Genomic DNA, 15,052 nt, shown 5'->3' on the forward strand with positions numbered 1-15,052 from the left:
CTGGAATTACCTGTATGTTTACCGGTAATAAACTTGCACTGTTTTATGTATATGTTTGATTACATACAGCCTTGTGACAGTTTTCCTGCATGTCAGAAGCATTTGAATATAAATTAAAATGTTAAAATCAAATCTGATATTGTTTAACTTTTATTTGGTGTGTGGAAGGTGTGCGGAAGACGGGGTAGTCTTATATGGCGAGTATATAACAAACTCTGTATTTTGAGTGGAAATGTTAGGGGGTCGTCTTATACGCCCAGTCGTTTTATACGCCGGCAAATACGGTATATCATTCTGAGGACATCCTTTAATGCAGCGGTTCTCAACTTGTGGGTCACGACCCCTTTGTGAGTCGAATGACCCTTTCACAGGGGTCGCCCAAGACCATCGGAAAACACATATTGAATATATAATTACATATTATTTTTGTGATTAATCACTATGCTTTAATTATGTTCAATTTGTAACAATGAAAATACATCCTGCATATCAGATATTTACATTATGATTCATAACAGTAGCAAAATTACAGTTATGAAGTAGCAATGAAAATAATTTTATGGTTGGGGGTCACCACAATATGAGGAACTGTATTAAAGGGTCGCAGCATTAGGGAGGTTGAGAACCACTGCTCTAATGAGTTCTTTTGAATGAATGTGCTACCAACAACTGTTTTTCAAACCCTGTGGACCAACTTACAAAATGAGGGGGAAAACTGCAGAGTGATGCTAAGCCCAGTTTAGGGAACAAGAAAAATGAGAGGCAATGAAAACATTAAGGCTCCCCATTAGGAAGCATCAGAGAGAGAACTTCACTGGAATGTTACCCAGGAAAGCCACTTTCCTTTCCAAGCCTTAACTAGTACTCTCATCAGTAAAATGAAGTGGGCACAGAGAAAAGAAACACATTTACTCATTAACCATTTATAGGCCAGACATTATGCAAAGTTATGAATACTATCTCACTTAAATTTAACATCTCTTAGAGGTCTATGGTTCCACACTTTACTTATGGAAGCAATAAAATTCAAAATTAAGCAACTTTCCCATATCAGATACTGAACATCTAGAAAATCAAGGAGCAGGGATTTGAACCCCTAATATTAATAAGGCATCAAACTGTGCTTCCTTTAGTTTACCTCCTAGAACTGTGGTCAAAGTCAATGATAAGCTCAAACCTTTGTAGGAACTCAAAGTCCAGATTTTTGTAGGCACTTAAAGATTAGTATCTTTTCCAGTTACAAAATAATCTGCAAATATTCAGTCCACTAAACATGGATTTGTGCTACTAAATTTAAAATGCAAATAACCCCTAATAGGGTTAAATATTCACATCTCTGAGTTACAGAATACCACATAATACATCCCTTATTTAATGATTAATGATGAAAACCCAACTCCTATTCCTGGAACAGTATCTCAAAATTCCTTATTTGATTCCTAAAGGTAAATGACTCACAATAGCCCAGATTTTAATTTTTAGCCTATTATGGGTTATTAATTAGTAACATACTGAATTGTAGGTTAAGATTTTGCCCTGAGAAACTAAAGAGGAAATTAGCATTTACTGAGTAGTCTTACTAATAAGAAAAGTCTGGATGCCATATATGATTTTTTAGCAAAGTTCCCACTGTGTGTTTCTAAATGATCATAGTTGGAATTCCAAAATTTCCATAATTTGATTTTCATTAAGTCAATCATTAATCCAACATTAGTTCAACAAGTATTTGTTTTTATGCAAGGATCAATGTTTCAAAGACAGGTGGCATATTTACATGTCATTCTAAATGCTAGTCTATACTTGTTAGGCAGTGGTAAAATGGAAGTTTATTTGGGCAACTGGGATTGTCCAGTCATATATACAGTGTTATCTGAAAAGTCAGGAACCACAGGATAAACTTTAAGTAGAATGTCAGCTAAATTTTCAAATAATAGGTTCAAAGTATTTTCCTTAATCTCCTTTTTAGGTGAAGTATTCCTAAATTTAAAGAGGTCCCATTGTTAACCTTAAAAAAAGTATATTATTTTCCTTTTATTTCTAGAAATTCTGGACACAGTCTAGTGTAATTAAGCTTTTCAAATAAATGCCTGGACTCATTGCTTTACATTATGAGGAAATTTCTGGAGACTGAAGAAAAACATATTGAACATATTATTTGAAATTTAATTAACGTATTACTTAAAATAAGTTTATCCTATTGTTCCCTGACTTGTAAGATATTCTATATAATGAAATGGTTACAGATTTCATTATTTCTCTGGTTCATTTCTTTGAACCCTTAAAATATAGAATTCTAAGTTGCACTAAAACTTGGCTCACACTAGATATGAGGATTAAGTTTGCTATGTTATACAAGGTTGGTAAAAGAAGATTTATAGTTGTTCGTACAGAAAATACAATGATGATAATACAAGAATAAACTCTGTGTTTCCCATACTCACAACTATAAACCTACTTTTGGCCCACTCTGTATTTACCAGATCAAATGTATCTTGTTCTTTTTCTCTTAACATATGACTATCTCATGCTTAATTTCAGGATTACTAAAACCTACTACTAGATTCCCTCTGCAATAAGTTTTTATTTAGAAATCTATTCTCAGAATGAAAATTCACATTAATTTTGTTTTCTAAATTATGATTCAAATTTCAATTTTAATCCTGATTCTTAAAATTGTGAGGCATTATTAATTAACTAGCATGCTTTCTGTACCATCACTCAAATTACTAATGATATAGAATAGTAATCAAGTCACTGGAAATTCAGTTCACATGTGCTGGACACACTACAGTTTAACCATGATTTTTTAGTTGAGTTTTATTCTTTAAATGCTTATTTCTTGTTTTCAGAATTGGGGTTTAAATGTGCTATGCTAGAATGTGTTATTCTCTTAAAATTAGCTGCAAAATTATTTTAGCCATTCTACAAGAAATTTCACTAGAAATTTACCTTTTTCAGGGCATACTTTGGGTCTTCAGGAAGAACCATTATTATCCTGCCATCAGGATATTCAGCCAAAATCCTTTCTTTTTTCCAGCCCTAGATTAAAACAAAAGAAGAAATTTTATGTACATTTCATTCATCATATTCATGTACAAGAAGAAAAAATATCAATGTGTCTAAAAATTGCAAACATGAAAAAATTATATGCTTATTAATGTTTAACTAATGACAAGATAAATCAGCAATTTTGTTAAGCATACAATAGGTACAATGCAAGCTAATATCTTTATACTACTCACACAGAGATACCACAAGGCTATTTTTAATTTATCATTTCCCATTTAATTAATTTTGAAAATCACACACCAAAAGCAAGCCCCTTAAAAGTCAATGATTCCCAAAACCTAAAAGATAACTCTCCTAGTTTCTTGATAAAAGAAAGAAACCCAAATTTCTTTGGAACATGGTTACCTCCACAAACACACACTCATGGTTTTATGTCTAGCATGCCAAAGACCTCCAGGAGGTTTTAAATGAACTGATTTGCATGCAGTAGCACAACATGTAAGGAATAAGTGTTTATTCTTATTGGTCACAACTATCAAAGTCACAAGAAGGAGACTGTAAAAATATAACTACCTTCTAAGAATCTAATAGGGAAGGAGAGGCTACGTTGTGTGTATCTGAAGTTAAACATACTCAAAAAAAGAGAGGTAATAAACTCTTCTTCAGATCCACACTCGTGGTGATTAATGAGCAGAACCTGCATGAAAAACAAAACAAAACAAAAGCCACTTAAATCTAGTAAGATGGGACTGAACCAGAGGTTAAAACTAGGAGCTTTAAATAATAAGCACAGAAGGAATGAGCTTAACTGGTTGCTCCAGTTGTCTTACCCAACCAACTTCATATGAAAAGGCCTTTCAAGAAGCAGTATGTACTTCTGAAGCATTAAGAGGCTCCTTCCTAAATAGTTTCTAATAAATCAGATAAAATGCATTTCCTCAAATGGTGTCAATGAGGCAGATGTGTACAATGAAGGAATAAAAAGTGCACCATCACTCTCTCCCCAACCCCAAACCAAAGAGGATAAAGAAAAGGAAATATATTAGTCAACCAAAAATGGGTTCTATGAGAATCACTTTCTACTATAACTATTAATTTTAATAATATTTTAATCTTTTGAAAACAGGTCTTTGGCCATTTTTAACTATCATAGACATTTACAATGTCTAAAGGAAAAAATTTTACCCTAAGAAAAAGCTACTTAACTTATTTTTCTAAAGAATGTGTAGTTAAACATTTAAAAGAAAAACTCATTTTTCTCATTTATTCTGTTTTTAAGTAGAACAAACCTTTATTTCAGGTCCCTGAATACTGTCTATTTAAAATGAATTAAAGCCAGAGCACCCAAATGACTTATTTTCTATGTGCTTCTCTCCAAGAAACAAACACAACACAAAGATAATTGGCATTAAAAATATTTAGTTGTTTTGTCAAACACTTAAGAGAGCTTAATATTCACCCTAGTTGGTTTGGCTCAGTGGAGCATCGGCCTGTGGACTGAAGGGTCCCAGGTTCGATTCCGGTCAAGGGCATATGCCCAGTTTGCGGGCTCAATCCCCAGTAGGGGGCATACAGGAGGCAGCCAATCAATGATTCTCTCTCATCATTGATGTTTCTCTCTCTCTCCCTCTCCCTTCTTCTCTGAAATCAATAAAAATGGTGAACCTGTGACATGCGTGTCAGAGGTGACACGCTGTGCCCAGGACTGGATGATTTCCTCAGTCCGCGGTTTTCATGGTAAAACTATTTTTCCCCAACCTCCCCTTAAACGCTGTGTGTCCTTAGCTGATAACTTAACCTCTCTGAGCCCACATTGCTCCTCAGGAGTGGGGATGCTGTTCCCTGCTGGACAGGGTCTGTGTGCAGATGAGGAGGAGTCCATCGTGCCTAGCATAGAGTAGGTAAAATATATTTTTTAAAAAAAAAATATGTTTTTTTTAAAAAAGAGTGCTTAATATTCAATTATATCTTAACAAAAAAGAAAAAGACTGCTTAATGCTAAAGCACAATACTAGATACCCAATATAAGTGGTTAATGTCACAAACTATAATCCAGAGCTGTGAGCACAGCAGAACATCTTTAATCTAGATATGTTTTTGTTCTCTCTCCATCCAATTAAAAAAAAAAAAAAGCTACAATGTTTTGGAGGAGTTTCTACCTTAGACTCTATGTTTACCTACATTTGAAAAAAGCAAAAGGTAAGAATAATAACCTTGATGTTAGCAAAGGATGGCCAACTGCTAAACTCAATTCCTTCTCTTAAGTTTATTTCAAAAATAAATAACCCATAGCTCTGTCCCATCAAGGGAGAAGGGGGAGAAGGAGGGAAACTGGGGCAGAGATCAATTTTCCCAAAATTGCCACACTGCTTTACAGTTTACAAGATCTAGAATTTAATTAGAAGGTGATGACTCCATCTTTCTCGATAAACCAATTTCCCTTGGTACTGTGGAAAACAGAGTACATATTTCCTGAATTCTTCAATGTTTCTCTCAGAAATTAAGAAATTCCCCTAAGATGAAGAATTAAGCTTTTTAAACCTAATCTCTTATAATTTTAGGAAACTGATGACAATAATCAAATAATGTAAATTGAGCATTTAATTTAAATTAACTCCTATCAGATTCACATGTGTAAAATAAACTGAAATATTTTTACCCCAGAAGTACTCTATAATTTAGCTACCCGATATAACTTTTTCTTTTCAAATTGTAAGGATATTAATATAGTCAAAATGGAAAAATACAAATTTCAAATGAAAAGCCAATATCTAAGCTATAAATATCCTATGTCCATACACCTTATATTTTATTTAGTTAAGTGGTAGGAGGGGGGGGAGGTGCAAAAAAGGCAGATGAAATAAGGAATATAAAGGATCGCCACAGTAAGGAACTATAAAAAAGAAAACCCCATATATCTTGGGTAGAAGTAACTGGATAAATGAAACAATTAATATAAACCCCTCAACCAAAGATAAGAATACAAATTTAACTAAAGTCAAGAAAAACCTTTAAATAATTCAACATCTGGTACATATATATAAAAAGCCTACATGAAATGAATTGGTGAACTCAGTTCAGATATCCTGGAGGTCTTATTAATGTGAAGGTAACATGTATAGAACAGAAATATATTCCATTTCAGGTAGATTCTATTTCAGATACAGGTAAACAACAATTACATTAAATTACTATTTTCATAAAATATCTAAAATGGTTCAAAATTATTGAAAACTTTGCTATTTACAGAAACAAATATTTAACAATACCCATTATACCTAAAGTGTACATACATTAAAAAATATGTACTAAAACATTTACTTTGTGGGATCTTTTTTAGTATATTACAAAATCTGAGGTCTTAACTTTCTTTTTTAATTTGATAAAGAAAACCTCTCATAATAGCAAATAAGAGAAAAGGCAAAGGAAATCCCCAAACCATCTATTTGGTATAATATATATCACCATGAATCCCCAAGTAAAAATATTATGTCGAGCCATATAATATTAAACTGACTGATCAATAGCTAATAATTATTAAAATCTTTAATAATTTAAAAATTATTAAAGAAATCTTTAAAAATACTCAACTTGAATAGCATTACTTGTTAGAAGAGATACATTAACTACCTTAAAAATACAACTTAAATTAAAAATCCCACAACATAAACCAGACAAATTAGCTGGTTTTTATGTTTGGCTTTGTTTTAAAATAAGCCAGTATATATACAAAGGCTCTGTATATAGTATCATTTCCAAGAGATGGAAAATTTTCAGACTTAAATTTAGCTGTTCATCTCTTCAAAATCTGTCTTAGAAGGCATGAATTCCACTTACCACATATTTTACAGCACTTATAAACTGGTTGTGGAAGAGCAGATGCTGTGTTTCATCTTCAGGATTTGAAGCTGTGTAAAGCATGCCACAAACATTACAGGATACTGCTCCAAATCTTTTTTGTCCTGCATCCTATTTATAAAAACAAACAGAAGAGTTTTGTCCTTCCAAAAGAATAATTCTAGAACATTAACCTCTATACTTGTCACATAAAGTGAGAAGTATTTAATCTACAATAAATAATACACAATGATGATTACAAAAATAAAGATGTATTCTTTGAACTATGTGCAATTTTTTCGAGAACTGTTCCACTTAGTAATTTGATCACTCACTCCACAGCATTTAATAACAAATGAAAGGAACTGAGAAATATCTTTAACACTACAATCTTGTTCCTAAAGCCCAAAATAGCAAAATACTCTAAAAATGAGAATATATACTTTTATCTGGAATATTTATACTGCTGAAGTTTAGAGAAAATAGTGCTTTACACTCTTTTTAATACCTTGTCTTTTCTCTTTAATGGTTTTATTCTAGTTTGTAGATATTAAAGAGTATTTTGATGTCACCTGAAACTCTTGAGAAAAGGTAAAATTAATTTTTTCCTATTATTTATTACATAAGTACCAAAGACTAACTACAATCAACTATGATCCAGTAAATCATGCTTGTACTGTATGTTTACCAAATGTTTTCTATTCTTGGTCTTATTCAACAAGAAAATTTCAGCAATAAGATCTAACTTTAAGAATAAAATGAGCCGAGACCGGTTTGGCTCAGTGGATAGAGCGTCGGCCTGCGGGCTGAGAGGTCCCAGGTTCGATTCTGGTGGAGGGCATGTGCCTGGGTTGTGGGCACATCCCCAGTGGGAGATGTGCAGGAGGCAGCCGATCGATGTCTCTCTCTCATCGATGTTTCTAACTCTCTATCTTTCTCCCTTCCTCTCTGTAAAAAATCAATAAAATATATTTAAAGAAAAAAAAAAGAATAAAATGAAAATAATCCTTTTACTCTTTCTATTCTAAAACTATGCAATTTGAACTAATTACTGAAAAAAAAATCTAAGATATAAGTATGCATAGCACGTGAAAACGAGGGTCAAATAGCAAAGAGAAATCAAATGGTAAATAAAAGATTGTGTATAAAATTAAAGGGAAGTTAATTCTAAAGGATTCGAACTATTGACAAAATTAGTTACCTGCAAATCTATTTCAGGCTGAAAAAACAATTTGTAACTGTAGTTAAGATATACATACACTGCCCTAGCTGGTTTGGCTCATTGGATAGAGTGTCAGCCTGCAGACTGAAGGGTCCCAGGTTTGATTCCAGTCAAGGGCACGTGCCTGGGCTGTAGGCTCGATCCCCTAAAGGGGGAACCAGTTTCGGCTAAAATGTATTTTTTTTAAAAAGATATACAACGTATCTACCATGTTAACCATTTTAAAGTGTACAATTCAGTAATGTTAAGTGCATTTACAATGTTGTGCAACCAATCTCCAGAATTTTTTTCGTTTTGCAAAACTGAAACTCTATACTCATTAAAGAGCAGCTCCCTAATCCCCCTTCCTACCCAGCTCTTGGAAACCACCTGGTTCTCGAAGACTTCCCTCAGAATGACGATGAAAATGAGCCCTAACCAGTTTGGCTGAGTGGATTGAGCGCTGGCCTGCGGACTCAAGGGTCCCAGGTTCGATTCCGGTCAAGAGCATGTGCCTTGGTTGCGGGTGCATCCCCTCCCCGGTGGGGAGTGTGCAGGAGGCAGCTGATCGATGTTTCTCTCTCATCAATGTTTCTAACTCTCTATCCCTCTTCCTTCCTCTCTGTAAAAAAATCAATAAAATATATTAAAAAAAAAGAAAATGAGTGTCTGCAGCAAAGGCACTCCAGGGCCTTTGATCTGCACAGTTCAGCACAAACCCCCTGTCTACTGGCCTTCCCAGTCAGTGAGTGTAATCTGAGACTGTCTCTATGAATTTGACTGCTCTAGGTACCTCACAGAAGTGGAATCACAGAGTATTTGTCTTTCTGTGAATGGCTTATTTCACTTAGCTTAATATCCTTAAGGTTCAACCATAGTGTACCATGTGTCGGAATTTCCTTCCTTCTTTAGGCTGAATAATATTCCATTGTAAGTATATACCACATTTTGTTTACCCATTCATCCGCTAACAGACACTTTGGTTGCTTCCATCTTTTGGCTAATGTGAATAATGAACATCAGTATACAAATATCTCTTCAAGCAGGCAGTTTTCATAGGAATGAGTAAGCTTTCCTGCCCCAATTTCCTCATTGGTAATTGGGAAATAATAGTAGTACTGATCTCATGATTTTTTAAAATAGCTTAACTTAATTAATATGAGTGGCTTACATGGAAAAATGCATTCACAAAGTCTTAACTGCTATCATTATAATTAGTAACATCATCATCTCCTGACCAGCCCTACCCAACTGAAATGTAATCCACAAATGTAATTTTTTAAAAAATATATTTTATTGATTTTTTTTTTACAGAGAGGAAGGGAAAGGGATAGAAAGCTAGAAACATCGATGAGAGAAAACATCGATCAGCTGCCTCCTGCACACCTCCCACTGGGGGTGTGCCCGCAACCAAGGCATATGTCCTTGACCGGAATCGAACCTGGAACCCCTCAGTCCGCAGGTCAACGCTCCATCCACCGAGCCAAACCAGTTAGGGCCACAAACATAATTTTAAATTTTCTAGTAGCCACATGAAAGAATGCAAAAGCATATAGCTGTTATTTCCACTGATACAATGCCTACGGCAGTTCTCAACCTGTGGATCGCGACCCCTTTGACGGTCGAACAACGCTTTCACAGGGGTTGCCTAAGACCATCCTGCGTATCAGATATTTACATTACGATTCATAACAGTAGCAACATTACAGTTATGAAGTAGCAACGAAAATAATTTTATGGTTGGGTCACAACATGAAGAACTATATCTAAAGGGCCAGAAGGTTGAGAACCACTGGCGTAGGGCAAGGGAAACAAAGGAAAAAATTAACAAATAGAACATCAAACTAAAAAGCTTCTGCACAGCAAAAGAAACCATCAACAAAATGAAAAGGGAAACTACTCAATAGGAGAACACATTCGCCAATGATACATCTGATAAGGATTTAATTTCCAAAATATACAAAGAACTCATAACCATCAACACCAGGAAGACAATCCAATTAAAAGATGGGCAAAGGACCTGAATAGACACTTCTCCAAAGAGGATATACAGATTGCCAATAGACACATGAAGAAATGCTCAACATCACTAATTAATCATCAGAGAGATGCAAATTAACACTACAATGAGTTATCACCACTTTTCAGAATGGCAATCATCAATAAATCAACAAACAAGTGATGGTGAGGCTGTGGCGAAAAGGGAACCCTTGTCTACTTTTGGTAGGATGCAGATTGGTACAGCTTCTGTGGAAATCAGTATGGAGTTACCTTAAAAAATTAAAAATGGAACTGCCTTATGACCCAGTGATTCCACTTCTAGTAATATATCCTAAAAAACCCTCAAGTGCTGATTCAGAAATACTATATGCACCCCTATGTTCATTGCAGCTTTATTTACAATAGATCGATCTAAAGACATCCCAAGTGCCCATCACTAGATGAGTGGATAAAAAAGCTATGGTACATTTACACAATAGAATACTATGCAGCTATAAAAAAGAAGGTCCTCTTACCCTTTGAGACAGCATGGATGGACCTGGAGACTATTATGCTAAGGGAAATAGGCCAGTTAGAGAAAAACAAATATGATCTCACTTATAAGTAGAATCTAAAGAACAAAATAAACTGATGAACAAAATAGGTCCAGAGGTATGGATGCATGGAACAGAATAACACACCTTTATCATGGTGGGGGTTTGGGGGGAGGGGACAAGAGGAGATTAACCAAAGAATATATATGCATATATGCATAACCCCTGGACACAAACAATAACATGGTGAAGGCCTGGGGTAGAGTGGGAGTTGGGTGGAGGGGGCAAAAAGCGAGAAAATGGGAGACATCTGTAATACTGTCAACAATAAAATAAAATTTAAAAGAAAAAGAATGTAAAAGCAAACAGGTGATGACCCTTCAGTCCAAAGACCGATGCTCTATCCACTGAGCCAAGCCAGCCAGGGCCAAGGTGATTAATTTAACAAAACATATCCTGAATATTATAATTTAATCATGTATTAGATATTTAAAAAACCTATTAGTGCTATATTTTGCATTCCTTTTTTTGATAAGCTTTTTTTTTTTAATCATCAGCCAAGGATATTTGTCCATTGATTTTTAGAGAGAGTGGGAAGAGGAAAGACAGAGAAATATTGATGTGAGAGAAACACATTGACTGGTTGCCTCCTGCAGGAGTCCTGACCAGGGCCGGGCCAGGGAGGAGCCTGCAATTGAGGTACGTGCCCTTGACCGGAATCGAACCTGGGACCCTTCAGTCCGCAGGCTGACGCTTTATCAACTGAGCCAAACCAGGTAGGGCTTATTTTTTTTTTTTTTTTGGTACCCATCTTTGAAATTAAGTATATTTACACTTACAGGCACATTTCCAATTCTCAAAGCCAGATGTGGACAGTACAGCCTTAGGTTCTACTTGTCTAATCCTGTTTCACTAGCATATTGACTTGACAACAAAAATATTATTAAATTACTAGTGGCCCGGTGCACAAATTCGTGCACATTGAAAGGAAAATAATTAGAAGAAATATTTTAACACACTGCGCACCAGTTTTATTGCTAGCTTTACCCAGTGGCCAGATAAGTTTCTATTGAACGAGTACAAAAAAGGTTTTACAAAGTATCATACTTTAAAAAGATATTAGCTTGTAAGAACATGTAATAAATAACTTACAACGAAACACACCCATGCAATTGGCACCAGTGAAAGCTTTAGATATATCATGCATGCACGAGTCAACTTAGCCTTTTATAGATATAGAATAAACTTGCTTAATTAGACCTGCTTTCTGATTTAGCTAAACTTTTTCTAGCCCAGTGAAGCGCCTCAACTTCTCTTTCAGGTAATTGTCAGCAACATAGCAGTAAATATCAACATGAAGCAGATTATTATTGTAGATCACGCAGAGAGAACAAAGGGTAAAATATTTAACTGCAACAGTGTTTGACTATAGTCTGTGCAGTGAGAAAACCTGAAGTCATTTTCAAGGTCCAACATTTCTTACTTCTTTTCAGTCGGGTTGTTTCTAAGCTTTCTAAACCTCCGTTTTCCGGCTATTGAAAAGAAAATAGGATTCCACCGAGTTTCCTATCTACCTACTCTAGGGCTTCTGTGAGGATCAAATGAGATGAGACACGTGAAAACACTTCACAGACATTGGTTAAAGTGTAAATGTTTCCATCTGGGTATAAAGCAAGTTGTGTTCCTGGGCTGAAGAAACTGCAAGGAGGCTAGTCGCTAGGGAGAGGAAGCTGGGTGTTGCTACATGACGTCATTACCCGGTGCCCACAGCAACAGTTTCCGGGCTGGCCATGGGGTCTTGGCAGTGACGCCTGTGATTTGGTGGGCTATCGCTCTGGGTGGTGGCAGGGCCTGTGTCCCACTTAGGGGAAGCCGAGTGCTGTTTTGTCAGCCAGGACCACGCGGCCACTGCTCTATAAATGGCAAGTGTGTGTCACGGCAGCTATGTTGAGCATCTGCCCTCTGGTGGTCAGTGCACATCATAGGGACCAGTTAGCCAGCCATGGGCAAACTACGACCCGCGCGCGGGCTGGATCCGGCCCGTTTGAAATGAATAAAACCATTGGGAAAAAAAAGACTGTACCCTTTTATGTAATGATGTTTACTTTGAATTTATATTAGTTCACACAAACACTCCATCCATGCTTTTGTTCCGGCCCTCCGGTCCAGTTTAAGAACCCATTGAGGCCCTCGAATCAAAAAGTTTGCCCACCCCTGAGTTAGACAGTGGGAAGAATACTTAGCATATTAGCCTTTTATATATATACTAGAGGCCCAATGCACGAAGACTCATACAAGAATGGGCCTTCCTTCCCCTGGCTGCCGGCACCGCCTTCACTCCAGCCGGAGCCGCCTTTCCACCTTCCCACGCTGCCCAGAGGCCTGGAATGGCTTGGGCGGTGCAGAACGCCCCTGCCCACTCGGTGCCTGCATATGCAAATTAACCCGCCATCTTTGTTGGGTTAATTGCATACTCACTCCTGATTGGCTGGTGGGCATCACAAAGGTACGGTCCATTTGCACCTTTCTCTTTTTATTAGTGTAGATAGAAGATATAGATATAAAACAACTCTTTGACTCACTAATCCTCCTAAAAAATTTCTAGACAATTCTTCCAAAGTTATTCTCCTATACAGGCAGTCCTTGGGTTACGTTGGACTCGACATACATTGTTTCTTGGTTATGTTGCCATCTCCCATTTATTTATTAAAAAAAAAAAAGTTCCCTCATATCGACCTAAGTACATATGTGCTTTATGTTTTTTATTATTTATTTACCACAATTAAAGGTCAGAAATTGTTATCTTTCTTTTAAATTTTTGTTACTGTTTCACTTCATTATGTACTGCTGTGTATGTGCTCCATGTGAGTGACGTATGTGCTTACGTAGGTGGGTTCCGACTTATGGTGAAAATCACGTTACGTCGCACCGTAAGAACAGATCTCCGACATAACCCAAGGATCTACCGTATTAAACGTAGACTCAATCATCCAATCCCCAAAAATCCTACTGATTATGTTGACTGAAAGTATATTAAATGTTACTATTATTGTGAGTCCCTTCATTTCGTTTATATAGTGCTCACTCATTCAAATTATATCTTCAGTCAATCAAAATATCTCCCTTTTCCACCTTATAACCAAATTGTAAAGTACCCATGTTCTGCCCTAGCTGGTTTGGCTCAGTAATAGAGCGTTGGCCTGCGGACTGAAGGGTCCCAGGTTCAATTCCAGGCAAGGGTACATGCCGGGATTGCGGGCTCGATCCCCAGTAGGGGGTGTGCAGGAAGAAACTGATTAATGATTCTCTCTCACCATTGATGTTTCTATCTCTCTCCCTCTCCCTTCCTCTCTGAAATCAATAAAAATATATTTAAAAGAAATAGTTTTTTAAAAATAAAATAAAGTACCCATGTTCTATTTCAAGTTAACTATTGGTTTATCTTCCTGTAAAATGTAGTTGTAAAATTATAATGTATAATGTGCTAAAATATAGGTATTTTGAAAATCATTTTATGTATTAAGCTCCATGTTTTAATATTTAAACTAACTACTAAAAGACAGATCAAGTGCTATATTTCAGAAAGTAATAAATATAAAGTATCAGTATGTTATAAATCAAACTAGAAATATAGCCCACTGGTGTGACTCAAGTTGAGCATTAACCTATAAACCAGGAGGTCACAGTTCAATTCCCAGTCCAATTCCTGGTCAGGGCACATGCTCAGGCTGCAGGTTCAATCCCCAGTGGGACCTGCAGGTGGCAGCCGATCAATGATTCTCTCTCATCATTGATGTTTCTGTCTCTCCTCCTTCTCCCTTTCTCTCTAAAATCAATACAATTTTTTTAAAGAAAGAAACCCAATAAATTGAAACCTGCATGTTCAGGGGGACACACTTCATTAAGAAGAAAAAAGAAATATATAAATTTGAATTTGTTTTTAACTCTCTCCAGAGGATATGTTTAGAGAGAGGACAGGGAGGGAGAGAGAGACAGTAACACAGAGAAACATTGATGTGAGAGAGAAATATTGATCAGTTGCCCCTCATATGCACCCTGACCAGGGATTGAACCCACAACCTAGGTATGTGCTCTGAGAATTGAAACCACAACCTTTTGGTGTACGTGACAATGCTCCAACCAACTGAGTCGCTCAGCCAGGGCAAACTTAAATTTTATTCTTTATTATGATAGACTCACTATTTGAGGATGGGGAGGGGGGAATTTGTAATGATATCAGGAATATTTCCATAATGAAGATTTACGGTGACAAAAAAAGAGGCTCTTTAGAAAAAGAGAATGGGGGAGAACCAAGATGGCGGCATAGGTTAACGCCAGAATTTGCTGCCTTGAACAACCATTTCAAAAGTGAAACTAAAAGACAGAACGGACATCATCCAGAACCACAGGAATGCTGGCTGAGTGGAAGTCCTACAACTAGGAGGAAAGAGTAACGCATACGGACACTCAG

The 15,052-nt window shown here is 36.2% G+C and overlaps 1 protein-coding gene across 3 annotated transcripts in view; it reads right to left on the minus strand.

The window, feature by feature from the left end:
- ESCO1 (establishment of sister chromatid cohesion N-acetyltransferase 1) overlaps positions 1-15,052 on the minus strand; it is a 41,840-nt gene that overhangs the window by 5,894 nt on the left and 20,894 nt on the right. For 2 of the 3 annotated variants that reach the window (XM_015562718.1, XM_006761882.2), the window contains 2 exons: positions 6,847-6,978; positions 2,950-3,039 (listed from right to left, as the gene is read on the minus strand). In XM_015562718.1, the coding sequence (XP_015418204.1) occupies positions 2,950-3,039; positions 6,847-6,978 (222 nt within the window). Of the gene's footprint in view, positions 1-2,949; positions 3,040-3,582; positions 3,707-6,846; positions 6,979-15,052 lie in introns of all 3 variants that reach the window. The other variant, XR_435580.2, reaches the window with a different exon arrangement.

Source organism: Myotis davidii, unplaced genomic scaffold (assembly GCF_000327345.1).
Source record: "Myotis davidii unplaced genomic scaffold, ASM32734v1 scaffold96, whole genome shotgun sequence".
Classification (NCBI taxonomy): Eukaryota; Metazoa; Chordata; class Mammalia; order Chiroptera; family Vespertilionidae; genus Myotis; species Myotis davidii.